This window comes from Rattus rattus, chromosome 10 (assembly GCF_011064425.1).
Source record: "Rattus rattus isolate New Zealand chromosome 10, Rrattus_CSIRO_v1, whole genome shotgun sequence".
Lineage (NCBI taxonomy): Eukaryota > Metazoa > Chordata > Mammalia > Rodentia > Muridae > Rattus > Rattus rattus.
In genome coordinates this window covers 48,707,432-48,727,885 of record NC_046163.1, presented here as the reverse complement: position 1 = coordinate 48,727,885, position 20,454 = coordinate 48,707,432, and the positions used below count along the sequence as shown (strand labels likewise).

At 42.8% G+C, this 20,454-nt stretch overlaps 1 protein-coding gene across 1 annotated transcript in view; it reads left to right on the top strand.

Moving 5' to 3' along the window:
* Nuf2 (NUF2 component of NDC80 kinetochore complex) overlaps positions 1-18,633 on the top strand; it is a 28,514-nt gene extending 9,881 nt beyond the window's left edge. Inside the window, 9 exon segments of the mRNA XM_032915608.1 lie at positions 2,091-2,188; positions 3,709-3,782; positions 4,977-5,073; positions 6,066-6,128; positions 7,800-7,937; positions 10,665-10,805; positions 11,548-11,723; positions 12,984-13,119; positions 18,178-18,633. Coding sequence (XP_032771499.1) covers positions 2,091-2,188; positions 3,709-3,782; positions 4,977-5,073; positions 6,066-6,128; positions 7,800-7,937; positions 10,665-10,805; positions 11,548-11,723; positions 12,984-13,119; positions 18,178-18,312 — 1,058 coding nt within the window. The 3' untranslated portion in view covers positions 18,313-18,633.
* The last annotated feature ends 1,821 nt before the right edge of the window (positions 18,634-20,454 follow it).

The following is a 20,454-nucleotide window of genomic DNA, read 5'->3' as shown; positions in this document are numbered from 1 at the left end:
TACTTGTAATCTTTTTGTTTCCTACAATATTTAGCTATTTCCACTCTAGATTTAAAGGAAACACAGCTTTGAAAGAAGGTTTACTTATTTTTATGTGTGTTGTATGGGAGTGTTTCCTTTTGTGTATTCTATATTCCATGTGTATGCATAGTCCCCATGTAGGCCAGGAGAAGTTGTTGGATCCCTGGACCTGGAGCTACATGTGGTTGCGAGTACCACGTGGGTGCTGGGAACCTAACTTGGGTCCCCTGCAAGAGCAGCCAGTGCTCTTAGCCTCTGAGCTGTCCCTCTGGCTGTATTTATAGTCAGGGTCTTACTATGTGACCCAGGCTCACCTAAACAGTGAAATCTTCTGGCTGTGAGTGTTCAGTCCCTAGTGTGTCCCGCTGTGTCTGCTTCACATTCAGTTTTAAAATCTAATGTTCCTAAGTATGGCAGTCTAAGTAAGCTGACAGCTTTCTGGTTTCCGAAAGGTGTGCTAACACTGTTGGAAGCAGAATCTACAAGGAAGAGCAATAATAGAACCCCTTGAAACAGGAAGGGAAAGTTTTATTGCTGCGTTATATTCTGAAAAGAAACCCACTCTTATTCTTTATCTTTATTCCATTTAATGTGTCTGTTTTATCTTCTTGTGTTTGCGTTTAAATTTTATCATGACTTCTTGAGTGTTCTGTGGGTTTCTGTGGAATTTTTGTTGTTGTTTGTTTTCCTCATCGTTTATAGTTTTTATAAGATCTGGACAGTACTCTCCTGTCCGATAAAAAGTAGTAGTTGTTCCACCTTTTTGTGGGATTTCATTACAGACCTGGGAAGCTGTTGATCCACCTCTGCTCACAGGTGGCCCTGCTGCTCCCCCTGCTGGCCTCTGCTCACAGGTGGCCCTGCTGCTCTCCCTGCTGGCCTCTGCTCACAGGTGGCCCTGCTGCTCTCCCTGCTGGCCTCTGCTCACAGGTGGCCCTGCTGCTCCCCCTGCTGGCCTCTGCTTACAGGTGGCCCTGCTGCTCTCCCTGCTGGCCTCTGCTCACAGGCGGCCCTGCTGCTCCCCCTGCTGGCCTCTGCTCACAGGTGGCCCTGCTGCTCCCCCTGCTGGCCTCTGCTCACAGGTTGCCCTGCTGCTCCCCCTGCTGGCCTCTGCTCACAGGCGGCCCTGCTGCTCCCCCTGCTGGCTTCCATCCCACTAGTTTCTTCTACTCCACTGACCCTCTCATCTTTAGGTTCAATGTGCTATTGTTATCCTTTCTGGCATAATTTTTATTTAGATACCTTCTTTTTCAGCCTTTAGAGTTGGATTTGGGTATTTTAAGGAACAGTCTTTTGCCCTCATAAGACTTGATGTTTTTGAGCAGATGGGCATTCCATGACCCGATTTGCCATTGGTGCTATTTCGAGTAATTTTGATATTTTTTTCTTTTTATAGATCACATTGTTCTAGTTTTGCTTTTTATTTTTCTTAGATTGCAAATCTTATGCTATTTAATGCTGGATGCTTTTGCTTATTGCTTTACATATTTCTGGTTACTGTCTTAGCCTTAGTAGTTTCTTTGTGTTCACATACCAATTAGAATCAGATTCTTCAAGACCTCCAGAGTGATGTAACTTTTCACAGCCTGTCCTCTGGGAGTTCTTAGTCTCACCAATTCTAGTTGCTGTGGTCTCTCCAACTGCAAATTCTCATCTTCTCGACTCTGTAAGGCCCGAGAATTTTGTTGGTATTCTCTGCTTACGGTGGGTGCGTTCACGGGACTCCCGTCTTCAACTCTGAAGGAGGTCTCTCTTACACACTGCATGTCCTCTGCTGTCCAAAGGTTTTGCTGTATTTGTATTTGTTCTTTCTGTGTTGAGTTTAGAGGGCTATGGTCTCTGCACTTCTGTATAACCAAAACTAGTTTGCTTCCCCTGCACCCCTCTCTTCCCTCCCTCCTCTTTCCCTCCTTTCTAAAAACAAGGGCAGTTCCAGTCTAAGTTACACAGACATTCTGCACTTTGGTAAAGTATATGATTTTATATCCTTTAAGCAAAGTCCTAGGGGAAGAAATGATAGTTTTACATTCCATTGTTTCAGTGGTTGATAGTTTTATTTTCTATTTTAGAAGTAAACCGGACAAGTCGTTTTTTAAGTGGCATTATCAACTTTATTCACTTCAGAGAAACATGCCTGGAGAAGTATGAAGAATTTCTTTTGCAAAATGTAAGATTCTAGTATATTTGTTGATACACCTCAGATCAACAATCTCATACGTGAATTAGCTATTTTAAAAATTTGTCATAGATCCAGTTGTTACATGCTTGTTACAATTTAATTTGGTTTTATATTTATATAAGGTAGACTTTAATTGGGGACGATACTTTGGAATCATATATTCTTGATAACAGAGAAGGTTTTTGTTTTAATGTTGTAGTTGAGACATTACTCCTTGCATTAGAAAAATTTTTTTTCTAGATGGTTGCAAAATGCATAGTGTTCTTCAAATAACAGATATTTGAGATTTGTTTGATTTTTAAGCAAAGTTGGACTGTCTGTTATCCTTCCTGCCTAGCTCCACAGTAGAAGGTGCAGGTCAGTGCTATCCCATTAGCAGACCTTTTCTCACTGTGCAGCTTACAGACTTTGTGAAGACTATGAACTATTATTAGGGGCTTCATTCCCATTGCTCTGACGGTGCAAGCCCAGCATTCTTAGTACCAGGGAACAGCAGTCAGTCTGACCTAAGATGCAGCAGCCACCCGGAACTAATAAAGACTTCTTAGTTCAAATCCGGCTAAGCTTGTACTTCTGAACCTGACAGTCCCCAAAGCTTACACACACACACACACACACACACACACACACACACACACTTTTATTTATCTACTTACTCTCATTTTTAAAAGATACAACACAGACATTTCATTTCTGAGAAGCCCAAGTGACTGTCGTTCCTGCCACTGTGTGTTGGTGCTGGTGGATGTCACAGACTCTGTTACACTCAGTGCTTTAGTAAGTTACTTCACGGCTTTTTATTCATGACTTACGGCTCTGAGAGAGAACTGTGGATGTTCAGGACCAAAAGACTCTCTTCTTGAGACTTGTTGGCATCTAACAGAGTGTCTAGCCATTCTAGGACTCAACATTTGTGTCAGGTAAAGAAATTCTTGGGAATGTGCTCAGAGGTTGTACCTAACATGCACAAGACTGAGTTTACTCTCCAGCATTTCAAACACAGAAAAAAGCTGTTCTCAACTCATTTGTCATAACTGCCCATCTACTGAAGCTTACTGTTGTGTGTTGGGTAGGGGTTGGATGTGTGTGGTACGTGCACCTGAGTGTGTGGGTGCATGCCTGTGCAGGTACATGCTGTGCCGTGTGGGCGGAGGCAGAGCGAGGACAGCAGATGGCTTCTCCTACTGCCCTCTCCTCCACCTTGTTGCTTTGACACGAGGTCTCTCTTTGGAACAAAAGCTTGCTATATTGGCTAATCTGACTAACCAGAGGGCTCTCTGGACTCACCTGTGTGTGCTCACCAGTGTGGGGTTATAGGCATCTGCATCATACCCAGATTTTTATGTGCTGTGAATTCAAACTCAAGCTCTTATGGTTGCAGACCAAATAGTTCTAAGGGCCGGGCCCTAAACTTGCTATAAGTAAATATTTTGCAGTCTGTATTGTAGGTTTTTTTTAATGCATTGTCTGTTAAAACATGCTAATGTGGGATTAAATTATATTCATAGAAATCCTCTGTGGACAAAATACAGCAGTTAAGCAATGCACACCAGGAAGCATTGATGAAACTGGAAAAACTCAAGTAAGTGGGGGCTTTCTAGGTGAGATGAACACAGCAGGGGCCAGGGGTGAATACAGGGCTAGGGGCAAACCAAGTAGTCAGTGGTAGATGACACTGTCCTCACCGACTCTCGCCATCTTCCTGGAGAAACGGCAGGGTATTTCAGTCCCTGTTTTTAAAGACAAAGCTAGGGTTTCCCTCCCTATCTCTGCAGTGGTTCTCAGGGGTACTTTCTCATTAGTACCCCAAATATGCTAGCACAGCAGAGCTTTGTCCTGTGGGGAGGGATTATTCACTCTCCCACTGGGAGCTACAGCCTGGGCCCCAGCATTACCGCCATCACTTGCGTCTTAGAAAGATCAAACTTTGCAGTAGTTTGTACTGCGTGGGTACCGTTCTGTGCTGTAGTAATTAAATTGCTCTGTGGAGCCATCATAGATTGAGGACAGTCTGCACTGATTTCAAGCAGTCAGATTTTATTTGTCTACTTCTACTCTGATGATGTCTTTGAGGCTGTCTGTTTAAGGTCTCTGGTAAAATTGCCTCTGTAGGCAACAGTGAGCAAAGAGACTGATAGCAAGAGACACATACTATAATTTAGCATGATAGAAAACAATCACAAGCTAAATCATAAGAAATTGACAGTTGGGAGGGAATGTGTGCAGTGTGTGATGGGAAAGGATTACGGCGCTGGTGACAGAACTCATGTGGGGACCCTAGTATGCGAGGACTTCCTACAGAGAGGATAAAAGATAACCTTACAGAATCATAGGCAAAGGCAGAATCAAAGCTGCTAATATCTTTGATAGTCTAAAGTAAGCTTCAACCTTCGTGCGAAAGAGTCTTAGATATGTAGGTGCCGATGGAAGGATGGTAGTGGGGAGTAGCTGACCTGGACTGGGAAGTGTGTGGTGCTGAGAGCCAGGACCGAGTTAGGGAAGTTAGCATTGCACAAGAGAATACTGTGGTCATTCTAGGAGTAACAGTGGCTGAGGTGTGTGCACGGGCCTCTTTAGATGGTAGAAAATTGGACGCTCTCATCTGATTAGTTTTCTTTCAGTAGAAGATGGGGGTCATCTATTAAATGGTTGTCTTGAAAGCATAACTCAGAAACAAAGTCAGACCCGTCACTTAGTGTTCAGAGGCATAGGTTTTGCTCGTACCTTGCAAAATTTAGGAATTCACAAGATCTTTGGCCTGTCTTATTGTGTTTAGTTCGGTTCCTGTGGAGGAGCAAGAAGAGTTCAAACAGCTGAAGGATGACATCCAGGAGCTGCAGCACTTGCTGAATCAAGACTTCAGACAGAAAACGGTATCTGCGCGACTGCTGACGTGTGCCGTGCGACTGCTGACGTGTGCCGTGTTGGTGCACCCCACTGGGAAAATCATGGCTTCAGTTGCTGAAGAAACAATGTGCTGTGTGCATTCTGGACGCAGAGAATGCTTGAGCACGTTCTTGGGTTTGGTTCTGCCGTGAGGCTGTGGTACCCTGGGACTGCAGCAAACCCTTCAGGGGCATCGGGCCAGTTACTGTTGATAGGAAGGTAGTGTTCAGCATTAGCCGGCACTAGTCAGGAGAGTTCCCAGCTTCAGTGTTAGCTCATTGTTCCCTGGGAAGCTGGGAAGCTGGAGTTTGAGAATTTGTTATTAAAAAAGTGCATATCAGTGAGAGGAAATGATAACTTTTGGGTCTCAACTGACTCTAAGATGTCTGAATTTTTGTGCTGCTCAGATGCCACACACAGACCTAATAAGTTAATGATTATTATTTAAGACATTTTTATTCAATTTTCATATTAATGCTACAGTGGTGTTAGGACAGACTGTTCAGGGATTTTTTGTATTTTAGTTTTTTCATTATCATTACTAAATGTATTGGCATAAACAAAGGGAAGACTGATTCTGGCTCACAGTTGCAAAGGGTTCAGTCCACCATGGAGCAGAAGCATCACAGAGTAGTTTATAGCGTGCGGACAGGAAGCTGGGAGGAGGGAAGGAGCGCTGCTGCCTCCTGAGGACATGTTCAGGTTGTGGCCCATCAGTAGGTTAGACTGTCTGTCCTTAGGTCAGAGTCCCTGGTGAGCTACTTGTCTCCAGAATGCCCCTCACAGGTACACTGATGGGCGGCCTTCGCTGTCCAAGGTGTTCCTTATTCCATTAACAAGGCTCATACCAGACGAGGAAAGGGACTTTCAGACTTCTTACTGAGGAAAGAAATTCCTCCTCTTCTTATCACATGAAGAAGTAGCTAGTGGTTTAATTCCATGTTTTGAATCATTATAACACAGTTGTCTTTTCTCTTAGACACTGCTGCAGGAGAGATATACCAAAATGAAATCAGATTTTTCAGAGAAAACCAAGCATGTTGTAAGTATCTTCTCTGCTCCCTGGCATTTAACATCTGAGGGTACTGCAGTGTTTTAGCTGTGTGCAGTTATCTGTGTGTTGCTTGTCAGCTTTCCCCTCAAAAAGGAAACAAAGTTTTAACTTTTTGTTCAACTTAAATACAGAAACTATTATGAAAGAAAACAACAAGACTGACATTCAGAAATATATGAAGAAAGCAGAAAGGACCCAAAGTGAACCATACAATCGGATACATACCTATCTACTATCTATTTATATGTAGATAGAGATGAATAGATATAGATATGTGTATATAGTGGGTTATTTCTACTGTGCACCTATCTGTGTAATTTTACACGAATATTATCCTCAGTGAGTCTCAGGCTCACGCATGTCCTTAATACTGCAGTGTGGTTCGTTATCAGGAGCTTCAGGACAGCTGCATCTCGCCGATGACTGCAAAATACAGTCGGATGCGTGTGGATGATTTCTATTATACGTCTTTTCCCTCTCTTTCTGTTGCTTCTGACTTTTGTAGCTATGTATATGCTGTAAATGTATACATTTCTTCATCAGCCTATACTAAAATACTAACTCAGGATATGAGGATTAGAGGAAATGCACATTTAATGTCGGCTCCTGTTGCCAAACTCACATTTAGAAGGATGCTAATTTCTATTTTTAGTAACAAAATACAGGTGTGTCCATTTTTCTACACTCTTGCTAAAAATAAATGTTTTCAGTTTTTTCATTTTTAAAACTTTTCTCACTATTCTATGGGGAAAATCGCCTTTTAATTTGACTTCTTTTAATCTAGTGATTTTTGACTATCTTTGTGAGTCTTATTTTGTAAATTAAGCTGTTTGTAGGCTTTCTGTTTTTATATGTGTATTTTTAAATTGTTTAGTGACAGTTTTAATGTCACTGTTCTCTTGGGTGCTGGATGTGCTGTTTGTTCAGGGAGCCCAGCAACCTTACCTATGAGCTATTTTACAGCTCGAGAACATTTTTCTTTTTTTAAAGAAAAGGTCGGGGGGGGGGTGTCTTTTTTCCCGCCTGGAGCTGAGGACCAAACCCAGGGCCTTGTACTTGCTAAGCAAGTGCTCTACCACTGAGCTAAATCACCCGCTCCCCACTAAGAACATTTTTTTAAGTTAAAATTTTTAGAAGAATTATACAAGCCTTACATATAATAATATATTTTGTCATAAAATACTAAAATCACACACAGAGGGATTTCAAATGTGGAGAAAGGCCTCCTTTTCTCAGCCATGTTGCGGGATCTTAGCTTCCTCCTGTCCTCTTGTGTTGCACACACACCTTAAGTGCTATTACTCTGGGTACCAGGAGAACAAAGTACCTTTTCAGCACTCCAGCTAGGTCACATGGTAGTGTAAAGCCGTCAACTACATAATTTTAGTAAGTACTTGTGTTTACAAGGCACGAGAGGAAATGGGGAGAGTTTTCAGGGGTCCGTGATGTTGTTAGGAATGGGATGAATGCTCCAGTGTCTTAGGAGGACCATACTGGTCTCAGAAATGCCACCGAGGGCATCGTGTGCCACTCTGAGGAATGAAGCAGGCTGTGGTAAGTAGAAGTCAGTTCACCTGCTACAACAGGCATGAGCCGAAGTTCTATTATTGAAATGGTAATTTCATTGTCTTACCTGATTGGAAAAACATTTCTCAACAGAATGAGCTAAAGTTGTCAGTAGTTTCTTTGAAAGAAGTTCAAGACAGTTTGAAAAGCAAAATTGTGGATTCTCCAGAGAAGCTGAAGAACTATAAAGAGAAGATGAAGGACACCGTCCAGAAGCTCCGCAGTGCCAGGGTCAGTCGCCTTTGCCGTGTGTGCTCTGTGAATTATTTAGTGTCTGTGCAGACTTCTCTCTTGAGTGTCCATGCTCGTCTGTGATGTGTGGGGGGGTGGACGGGAAGAATGCAAGTTCAGGACAGCCCTGGACTCCCACTGCCGCTCTGAGGCCTCGGCCTGGTGATCTAGTGGAGATGCGGTGACTGCATGGGGAGAGTCACCATGCAGTGCTATAGGAGAAAGGATTATACATACTACACAATTTTACAAAAAATAACTAAAAATACAACGTGGAATATGAATTCATGACGTGTGTTGGTGAGCACAGGGCACTAGGAGAAACCTTTTTTTTTTCTCCTGATGGGTTTTGTTTCAAATATAAAACCTCTGTAGAGAAGTTAAATCAGTTTAAAAATAAGCATTAAAAAAAAAAAAACAAAATGAGAGAATTCAGTTGGTATTTGGAGGAATTGGATAGGAAAGGCAGTGGAAATTTGTCGTAGTATCTGACTGTTCAAGGCAGAAGAGATGTGTTCTAGGCCAGGGGCTGCTTTGAGGGGTGGACTGAGATGGGGTGGGACAAAATTAGATGAGGTGGGCAGACAGCTTGGCTTCTCTGTTCAAACAAGGTTTTAAACCTATCAGTATAAAGAATTTCTATCCTGTTATCCAGGTGATTCCTGATAATAAAAATTGTCACTAATAATAAAGAAAAAACCACCAGAACCAAAACGGGAGTGCAGCAAGAGATTTGAGAATTTATGGAATGGCTGGCTTATTTAAAACCAGTTCTGGTGGACCTGGGTGTCTAACTAAGCGGTAGCATGCTTGCTCAGAGTGAGGAGGTCCTGGGTCTGAACCCACCCTCTATTAAGAAGGATTCTGTTTAGTTAGCTGTTCCTCTAGGAGAAAACAGCTGGACTGTTTCTGAAAAGAAATCCTTCTGTGAATTAGACACTTAAATTCTTCACAGAGTTAGAACATTTATATAATCTTTGCCCAAATGGAACACACATACCCACCCCCACAGCCCGACTTTGTAGCCCAACTAACCTGGAACTCCTGATTCTCCTGTCTCAGCCTCCTGAGGGCTTAGATTACAGAGAAAATGTCTTTACGTTAACATGAAAACCCAAAGCTCAGAGAAAAGACCTGCTAAAACACATTTTCTGTGCCTGTGAAGTGCTCTGGTTGGTCTGTGTCAACTTGCCATTAAACATATCTGGGAAGAGAGATTCTCAACTGAAAACTTGACCTCCATCAGGTTGGCCTGGAGGCAAATCTGTGGGTAATTTCTTGATTAATAATGGATTGGGAGGGCCCAACTCACTGTGTGCGGTGCCACCCTGGACAAGATTGGGTCCTGGGTTGTATAAGGAAGCAGCCTAAGCAAGCCTAAGCCATAAGCGGTGCTCCCTGGCCTCCGCTTCTGGGCCTGCCTCCAGGTTTCTGATGTGAGTTTCTGCCCTGACTTCCTTCATGATAACTTCCAAGATGTAAGCTAAATAAACCCTTTCCTTCCTACTTTGCTTTTAATTTTATCTATTTTTATTTTATGTGTATGGATATTTTACCTGCATGTATGCATGTATGCATATATGTATATCATGTGCTGCTAGTACCTTTGGAAGCCAAAAGAGGCGGGTATCAGATCCTCAGTGACTGAAGTTACAGACAGCCGAGATCACTGTGTGGGTACTGAGAATTGAACCCAGGTCCTGGAAGAGCTAGTGTTCTTACCACTGAGCCATCTCCCCAGACAGTCCAGCTTGGTTTCGGTCCTAGTCTTCACCACAGCAACAGGAAGCAAATAAAGACCTGCAGGCAAAGGGGTTTGACCTGTTATGTACAAAGGGTGTTCATAAATCCACTTAGAGAAAGAAATGGAAATTGAGCAATACGATTAGGTCTTTGATCAGGAGAAATTTAACTGTGTAGTAAGATAAGGCAGGTAGCAGCCTAGTCAGGAGAAGGAAAAATGTCTGCATTGGTGTGTGGTTATAGGGAATATATATTTCTTCTGTAATTTTAAAAGGAGTTTACCTTTTTAAAGAACTAGGTGTTAATAATAGTACTTAAACAAACAGAAATATTATAATAGATAACATGACTTCCCTGTAGTATTCAGAAGTAGTTTGAGAACTAAGAGAGCAAACCTTCGGATTGTTTTGGTGATGCTTAGACTCGAGCCACAGGGTGTCGTAGGCTCTAGAAAAGCATTTGCATCTAAGCTCTACCCAGCCACAGTGAGCCCTTTCCCTCCACATGGAGAATCTTCGAAAAATTACAGTGAATTGTCAGCTGGTGAAGTAGTGGCAGCTTTTTTATTAGGGATTTTTTGAGTTTAAAAAGCATAATTGAGAGATGGCTCAACCGTTAAAGAGCACTGGCAGCTCTTCAAGAGGAGATGGTTGTATTCTCACTGCTTGCATCGGGGCTCACAAATGCCTGTAACTCCAGTCTAGAGAATCCAGTGTCCTTGTCTAGTCTCCTGCACTAGGTGTGCACACGATGCCTAGACATATGCAACAAAGCACACATGCACATTAAATAAGTAAGTAAATGTGTCATATGTCTGACATGTGTTGGGAGTGGCACCTTGCTCCTGACCTAGGAACTTATTAATTGCTGTGTGTTCCTGAGCTTTCGGTAGCAAATGCTACTGAAATTATTGAAGAGCAAATGAATCGACCTTGTGGTTTCATAAGAGTATTAAACTGCTCTTTTTTTTTTTACCTCCCAAAGGAAGAAGTGATGGAGAAGTATGATATCTATAGAGATTCTGTGGATTGCTTGCCTTCCTGTCAGCTGGAGGTGCAGTTATATCAAAAGAAATCACAGGACCTTGCAGATAATAGGGAGAAACTAAGCAGTATCTTAAAGGAGGTTTGTATTGGGCAGTATTTTGTCACGTGTGATGGGCGGTTACGTCATTGGAGTCACTTTCATCTTGTTTACTACCTTCCTAAGAAAATCTAAACTTGTGCTGACGAGTCAGGCATCTTCCCCCAAGCACTGGGGTGTCAAGACATACTGTAACCTTCAGATGAAGGTAACAGATTAACATAATGCATGGTGGTTTATGTTTTTTGGAATTTAGTAATGAGTATTTTAGCTCATCCTAACATGTGATCACTCATCATGAGTGGTATAAAGTCCCAGCTTAGTTCCTAACATTGCACCTCGGGTTAATGGAGAGGTAAAGCTCGTCCTCTGGGTACGAGAGGTAGCACTGTCATCTTGGTGTCTCGGAAGCTTGAAACCATTTTCAGATCTTAATTCAGCCACTTCCAGGATCACCAACATTACAGTAAAAGTTTGTTGTTTTTGAGAAAGGGGAAGAGAAGGGGAATGGGAGAGAGAGAGATAGAGGGGGCAAAAGAGAGGGCTGTTGTGTGCCTGTCATTCGTCAGTCCTAGTAGACCAGCAGGGAAGCTCCTCTTTGCTGGCCAGTCTCTTTCCCCTGGTACAGTTGTGTTTCTCTACTGAGCTTTCCGAGCCAGAAGACTTAACTCCATTTCATAACTGTGTTTTAATCTCTATCTCACTCTAGAAACCTTTCTTTTCTTTTTTAAATAGTAAATCCTGTCTGGTTGTGTTGACTTTAAATATTCTTCATAAAACACAGAGCCTGAATCTGGAGGGCCAGATTGATAGTGATTCATCAGAACTAAAGAAACTGAAGACTGAGGAGAACTCCCTCATAAGACTGATGACTCTGAAGAAGGAGAGACTTGCTACCATGCAGTTCAAAATGAACAAGAAGCAGGAGGATGTGAAACAGTACAAGCGGACCATGATTGAGTATGACCGATTGCAGTGTGGGGGCCGAGGGTGCCACCAAGAAAAGCTCTCAGCAAAGCTTTCAAAACCACTGTGTTTTCTTTATCTGTCGGTCTGTCTGTCTATCATCTAGCTGTTTATTTTTATTCTAAATAGTTGTTTTTATTTCCATAATTTCCAATAATTGTTTTTATTGCCTTCCATAATTGTCACAAACTGACTCTGCACTGTCGAGCGAAGTTCTGGTCTAGATGCATGGCTACGTTCAAAGGCTTTCTTTAGGAAATATGAGCTTAATGTTTGCCTGACAGTCTCAATCTTAGGCCAGCATGGAAGAGGAATAATTCTGTAACTTAAAATCACTAATTTTTCTTCTGCTTTTTTTTTTTCCGATTTCCTTTATGTTTTCAAAAAAGAATTCTGTTTTAGTGACTGAGATATGTATAATTCTGTCTGTATGTGGCGATAGAAGCACAGGTTTTTCATTTATCTGTTGATTGGTTGGTTGGTTGGTGTTTTTCTGTTTGATGCCTTTTGAGACAGTTCCAATTCCTTCATGGTAATCTTTGAAGGGATCGGGACACTAGTATTTATTTCAGTGCACTTCAGACATAGTGACCTAGGGGGAAAAAAGTGCATTAGAAAAAAAAAATCTTCCTATTATTCAGTTAAACATGAATGTGTTACTAAGTTCTTGTGAAGTGTGTAAGCTATTTCACCAGTAGTCTCCTTGTCAATCTTTGGAATGTGCCTTTAGAATATGTGCCACAGATGTCTAGGATGTCAGCCCTTTAGTGTGGCCTTGGGACTGTTGAGTACTTCCATGTATATGAAAGCAAACGACAGAAGCTGGGATTGTCTATTTCTTGCCACATGTGCTGAAAAGTTGTACTAATGCACTTCCCCACTCACAGTGTCTGGATGTGCACACTGAGGCACTGAAGCCAAGCCTTCATTTTAAAGAGTGGGTTGTGAGGGCTGGAGTGTAACGTGGTGATTGAGCATTTGCCTAGCGTGTGCCAGGCTCTGGCTTTGATCTTCAGCTCTACACAGGGAACAAAAAGAATCATTCTCGAATGGGGTAGCTCACCATGCCGTGGTGTAAGTACAGTGTACCACAGCATGTGGGGTTCCGTGAATTTGTCCAGTTGCTTTAATACCTGGAAGGGTTCTGAGCTTATTGAACAAATACTGACACATAATGGCTCCAGGGTCACTATCAGTCGTTGGTTTTTAAAATGGTTAAGAGAGGTTACGTCAGGTGTCTCTGTTCCCTTTTAGAGATTGCAATAAAGTTCAAGAAAAAAGAGATGCTGTCTGCGAGCAAGTAACCGCCATTAATCAAGACATCCACAAGATTAAATCTGGGATTCAGCAGCTAAGAGACGCCGAAAAACGGGAGAAACTGAAGTCTCAGGTGGGTGCTCCCAGGAGATAGAGTCCGTGAGGTTAAAGCGTAGATGACGCTGCCTGTGACAGGGGTTTGAGTTCTCAGAGTGGAACTTACCCTCGCAGGCCCTTTCCTTAATCTCCATGCCCGGCACCACTCTGCAATGCATATCTGCGGGCGCATCTTCTGTGCCTTGTCCCTGCCTGCCTTTTACCCATCACAGAGTATCACTGTTCAGGACAAAAGTAGTTAGTTGCTCAGTAAAGGTCGTTAGGTAGGTGGGCTTTACTCATGCTGTTTAGGTAATATCACTAAAAACACTTTGCCAGAAGCTACTAAAAGTAGGCGCACTCTTTGTTCAGCTTTCCTAAGCCTCTTCTCACTCCTCTCCTTCGTCCTGTCTCTGATTGCCTGACGTGTGATAGCTGCACCCTCGCTGCCACTGCCCCTCACTGTCCACACAGTCTGTGAAGACCTGAGACGAAAGATCTGAGACACTCCGTGCTACCTCCTTAAGTAGACCAGACTGTTGGCGCTTGCTCCGGGTGTGGATGTTGAGTTATTTATTAGCAGATCCAAACTGATACTAGCTAGAATTTGTGCTATCTTCGTTAGTCGTAAAAGCTGCCCAAGCTATCTCATGTTTCTGTTAGCTCTGTGCACATGTGTCTCACCAGTAATATTAGACCTTTCCTGGCAATCAGCCATGCTTTAAAACTCAGCCCAGCAAGTGAGACCATTCCTAGAATGGCCTTGGGTATCGTCTACTTTCCATAAATACTTATAAAGTTGAAAGGGCACTGAGTACTGTGTCTTAAAGCTAGCTGTGTGTTGCAGGTCAGTGAGGAATTTTGAAATGAACAAGTCCTCTTCCAAATACATTGAATTAAATTTGAAACAATGGGTCCCACAGCTTAATTGAGTTGTCTATTTATCTCTAGAATAGGATGGCATTTGAGAGCCACCAATGGGCTCTGTGTAATTGTAATTGTTTTCTGTGCATGGAGCTCATAACCACACAAGCTGTTCTACTACAGATGTAGTTGTTAAAATGTTATTTCTCATTCTGAATTTAAAACAGTCAGTGTCTGTACTCCAGTGGGCTCGTATCTGCCGTCTGGAATACTCCATGCCCCATCCTGTGGAATGACCTGTAAGACAATGGCCCGCCTTCACGTCTCCCCTTGGGTTTAATAGCCCGGGTGTCCAGCCACTCCTTACATGCTTACTTTTCAGATTTGTTGGTTATCCTGTTATTGTTACTGATTCATACCTGTCATTATTTACTTTGTAGAATATAGTACTAACCACAGTCTTCCCAAGTACTCTTGTGGCCCCAGAAGCACAGAGCTTCTGTTCACAGAGCCTTGTTTCGGAGGCTGGGTTGTCAGCAACAGTGTCTCACCTTCTGTTAATGTTCAAATTATCAGTTAAAGACGACATCTTCCTCACGGGTGGCTCTGCCAAGTTGGTTTTCCCCATACCATACTATGATGAAATGATTGCTCTCAACTCAAGATCTTAGTATAACATCCTGCAGGCCTAATTGTATTTCTTTCAGCCTAGATTCTCAAAATGCCACGGTCAGTTTAAATCTCATCTGCACTAATTATTCCTATTGTATGGTGTCAGTGGACCCTGGCTGTGCTGTAGCACTCCTCCAGAGCACACAATGTGTGGTCAGAGCTTAGGTCCATAGGGCGGCTTGCTATGCTGTCCTTCTCTTACCTAGCCCACTCATGTCCATTAACCCTCAGAAGCCTAAGGAAGGCTGTGCATGCGAGGGTGGACTCACCACGTTTGGTCAGAGTTCTCTCCTCCTTGTCATAGCCACCCTTCACAAAGAAGCAAGGTGTAGATTGTCAGTGTGCTCGTCACCCAGGGCTCCACTGCCTGCTTTAAAGTTTTGCTCATGTAGGTCCTGCATCTAGCTTCAGGCTCCTCTTCTTCTTGGACAGCATTAAAGATCTGTTTCCTGTTCCAGCCAGTAACAACAAAATTACATAAGGTTCCAAATCGTCCCTGTCTTTCCTCTTCTTCACCCCTCTTCACATTTAATTTCTTCCATTCAGTGTCTTCATAAATTTCTTTTAGACTATTTGATATATTTCGGGATGATGTAATTTCTAATATTTCTCATCATTTTGTATCACAGGGAATTGACATTTTAGACTTGCTGAAGATAACCCTGGCTGTCAAACTCACAAAGTTAATTTTATGATTTCTTTGTCCTCAGTGATACTATTCATGTCCGACCCATTTTATTCACACATTCATAACATAATTTTGTAAGTCGTGTGAACTGTAGCAAAATGCTAACTTTCTTCCTCGACCCCACTTTTGCTGTTTTAAATCCCTGTGTTGTGTACTAAGCAGTGCCCATGTCATCTCTCTGAAGTAATGCTTTTGTCGTTCATGTTCTTGTTTATAATGAATGGATTACCTGAGGTTTGTAATCAGTATTAACAGTAGCATACGCACCCCTGGGTACAGGGTCCCAGTTGGCTCAGGAGTCAAGCTGAGGACAAGGACGTTGTCCCTGCCTCTAAGACTGTTTAGGTGAGCAGATCATTTCCGTCATTCGGGTCCAATAGGAAGTGTACCTGACTTCATGTCGCACTGCAGAATCAACAAAACCAGTGTGGCACTGTCGCACACACACAGATCAGTAAGCAAAGCAGACGCTGGACACAGAGCTCGAAGCCAGAGCCAGCTGGTTTCTTTACAAAAATGCCACAAATAGTCCATGGGGAAAAGTCAGCCACATTAACAAAGGTGCACAGAAAACTGTATATCCACATGTAGAAAACTGAAATAAGACCCTTGCCTCTCATCCAGTACCAACAACAAACTCCAAACACCATTGCCTAAGACATGGAGTTCTGGAAGTGCTAGAGAGAAAACTAGAGAAAATACTTCAAGATACACACATAGGGCGAGGCCTTTTTGTGTGGTATTCTGCTTGCTCGGGAATAAGACCGACTGTCCACAAATACCACCTTGTGAGATCAGAGACCTTCCACAGAGGGGCGGATCTGTCCACCAACCAAAACACAGCTCACAGAAACGGAGAAAACCCTAACTTTGTTGGTAGACTGGTACCTAGAGCGTAGGAGGAATTCAAAATATTGGACAAGAAAAAAAAATCCACAAGCCAAAAACAAATGAACAGAGCTCTCAAAAGAAGAAGTATGAATCACCAATAAATGTTTTTAAAAGGGTTCAGTATCCTTAGCCATCAGGGAAATGCAAATTAAAACTATAAGCCATCCCAATGGATGGATTACCCAATCAGGATGACGAGCTTTAAGAGAATGGTTGCAATCAATAGCTGGCCAGAGTATGGATGGAAGCAGGCCTCTAAGAGTTTACTTCTTTCTTATTTTTACTGATGTGTGGGAGCGCGTACCTTGCCTATGCTTGGAGACCAGAGGACGGCTTTGTACAGTTGGCCCACTCTTCCACTCAGGTCACCAGGCTTACACAGCAGCCCTTTGTGTGGTACTGGTCATATGTAAAACAGGCTGTTACTGTAGTTGACACTTGCTTATTCATGCTCATGCTTACTCTGTTGAAGTCACCAAGAATCATACTAGATGTCCACCTACAAAGTAACGGACAGTAAAAATGTGGTGCATGTACACAGTGCGTTGTTATTCGTCCATAAATAAAATGGAACTTGTAAGAGTATAAGTTTAGTGGAAAACACTATATTGAGTGAGGTGATCCAGGCCCAGAACAACAAACACCACATTCCAAGTGTTAAATGTGTGTACTTATGTGGAGTGAGTGTGTGTAGATAGCAGGGACTAGAACAGAGTCCATGAGAGGGAAAAAAGAAGCTTTAGGGGAGAGAGCTGGTAGGGCAATAGAACACAACGATACCAGAGTGGAAGGGGAAATACCAACAGTGTGTTTGAGACAGGGTTCCTCTGTGTAGCTCTGGCTGTCCTGGAACTCACTCTTGTAGACCAGGCTGGCCTCGAACTCACAGAGATCCAGTTGCCACTGTGGCTGGTTTCCAACAATATATTTTTTGATCCATGGATTAAAATACTTCTGGAATCAATGGATGATGTTGGGTGTAAAAGTCCATGGATATTATAAAATTTTAAATTTCTCAAATTTCAAAAATGAGAATATCAGACCAACACTCACATGAAACATTTCTGGAATCCTGTATTACACCTTTCCAGTCTGGCTCGATAGGCACTGTGCCCTGAGACTAGTGCACCAGAGGAGCTAATGGCTTTAGGATTATAATCTTAAATCCTTGTACTTTTAACTAGCACCATGTGGCTAGTACTTCTGTATTGAACAGCACTGGGCTGGACGTGGGTTTTCCTTACATCCCAGCCCTCTGCTTTGACTTTAGAAGTGTATGACTTCACAGTTATACTCTATATGCCAGCTGTCATGAACTGTTATAAACTTCCACTTGTGTGTAGACATTTACTAAGATATTCTAAAATATATAGTATTGAGAAGGCTATATCCCGTCTCCTTTAACACCCAAGGGTGTGCTCAGGGCGATGGCCATGTGTTTGCTTCTGGTGCTGTGCTGCTAGGTTTGGGCTTCCTGTTCCATTTACCCTGCCTCTGCTGTGTGACTAGTTCCTCCTTGGAAGTGTGTTTATTCTCAGGAGAAGAACATTGCTTTTCATGTACTGAAATGCTTGGTGTGTATTTGCAGATTGTATTTCCTTTTTTAACTGCACTTGGTTTTGATGTTTCTGGAAAGTGATCTCTTTCTGCCCGACTTACTCAGCCTTCCTGTTACCTAGTAGAGCGCGGAGCTTAAGTTGATCTGTAGCCTTTGACTGTGCTGATTGCTTAACCTGGCGTTCACACAAGCCAGTCGCCGATGACCTGATTGTTCTGACAGGATTTGAGAAGTAAACGCTTTCAGAGGCTTGTTTCCTAGGTGGTTCATAGTTTATCTCAGCTGTAGTCGTTGGTCCTGCGTAGGAAGGAGCTAAGCTCTTCCAGCCGTGTAGTAGAATAATATGAGTGATCATTGGAATGTTTTCAACTCGGGTTAGGCTTGGCTGTCACATGGAGTGACTCTTCATCATTTGTCCGTAGGAAATCTTGGTAGACTTGAAAAGTGCTTTGGAGAAGTACCATGAGGGCATCGAGAAGACAACGGAGGAGTGCTGCACTAGAATAGGAGGGAAGACTGCCGAGCTGAAGAGGAGGATGTTCAAAATGCCACCCTGATCAACAGCCACCCGAAAACGGCCTTTCGCTTTCTGTTTGGAGTAGTTATATTGAAGCTAATAGAAGGACCGCAGTATCAGCTAACTAGCGTGGGTACCATTGGTTCTCTGTCCTTTTATGACCGTGTGCTCCCTGTGTTTTTTTCTTGGTGATGGGGATACAACTCAGGGCCTTGCAGGCTACACTGACTTGCCTCCCTAGGCTCTAATGTACCATGTACTATGTAGGCTTCTGCTACAGTTAAAGTGACGTGTACAGCTTTTATGTCCCTACTCTGTCTCCTTTTGTATGTGCTGGTTGGAATAAACAAATAGTTACTGACGTCTGTGGGTTTTCCTACATTGTCCTGGATGTTGTTTCTTTGTTGACATTGTATCCTTGAGCCTGATTGTGCCCTCCACATCTTGATTACACGCTCATTTGACTCGTACTCATTCAGCCTTCCCTAGATATTTTACTGCTGCTGTGTAGGTAGAGAATTATGATGATCTCAAGTCTTATATAGCAAAAATTTGAACTGGCACCAAAATTGGAATAATCCTGATATACCACATTTTCTAATGTAATTATTTAAAAAACTAAGTTTGTAGAGTTTCATTTTTTCGTTGATGCAACTGGCATGATTCAGGTAGAAATAAGACAGTTGTGAACAGAAAATTCAAAGTGAACCAAAACAGCTCTCCCTTCTTTATAATCTTATTATCTTGAGGACTTTGTTACAGGAGCTTAGCCTCACTGTGGCCTTGGGCAGTATATCTTGGCTTCTCAAACTGTCCTGGCAGAATGTCATAGAGAACTCTCAGGATCCAAGGACTCTGGTAAACTTTTGAAAGACACACAGCGGCCCTTGCTAGCTGGCACCACCATTGAAAACCGCTAGCTCAGAGCGTTCACACTTGGAGTCTTTCCGGTGTGCTTGTCCTTACCAACCTAGTTGGGGACAAGAGACATATATGGATGTGTGCATGTGAGTACAGGTGCCTCCAGAGATCAGAGGTGTGCGATGCCTGGAACTGGAGTTACAGGTGGTTGTGAGCTGCTAGTGTGGGTGCCGGGAACTAAATTGAGGTCCTCTGCAAGAACAGTAAGGTCTCTCATCCACTGAGTCATCTCCACAGCCCCTAAAATTTTAATAACATTTGTTCACTTGTATGTGGGAGGAAGGGGTGTGTGTGTGTGTGTGTGTGTGTGTGTGTGTGTGTGAGAGAGAGAGAGAGAGAGAGAGAGAGAGAGAGAGAGAGAGAGAGAAGGGCAGAGAGCAACTCTCTGGAGTTGATCCTCTTCTCCCACCAAGGGAGACCAAGGACACACGTGCAGGCTTGGTGACAAGCACCTCTGCCTGCCCAGCAATCTCACCCGCTCCCTTTGTTTAATGTTTTTCTACTTTTGCTATCATTTGTATCGTTTTGTGTATTTTCTTATATACATTTTCAACATGGCTGCACATTTTTCTGGAGGCTTGGGACTAGTGTTTAAGCATTTCAAATTTCGAATCATTGTTTTTGTATACATGCTCATATTTTAGTGTTTAAGAAAGAATCTATTTTCTTTTTCTTTTCTTCATGTGTGCGGATGTGTGTGTGAGTCTGTCTATGTGTGTGTCTAAATAATACAGCCACAGAAGTAGGCTCATCACTTTAGCAGGAGAACTCTGACGTCCTCCTACCAAATACATTTCCTGGTGACTATCTTTAATCATTCTTTTCTGCCTCCAAATAGTTAAAATTTAATCAAAGGCCCTCAGCATAATCTACTCAAATCCATTTGGCCCTTCTGACTGAAGAATAAATTCTAAAATTTAGAGATTTTCCTCGAGCCGTCTTGAAAATGACATTGTTGGTGCCTGAACAGTTTTATAATACGGGAATTGCATACCCTGAAGAAGCAGGTGCCATCGTGTCTGTGGCACGTGCCGCCCCGATGGCCGAGGAAAGGAAGGCTGTACCGCCAGACTGCAGTCGTCTTCTGTGAGCTCAGCTCCTTAGCTGGATGGATCAAATATTTAATTTCACGTTGAACTGACATATTTCAGGAAGCTAATCCATTTTGTGACAAAGCCAGGGAGTTGAAATATGCACCTACGCAGGCTGAAGTTAATACATCGGTTTGAGTTTCTCTGGGTGTTTCTTTTTAGTAAGAACA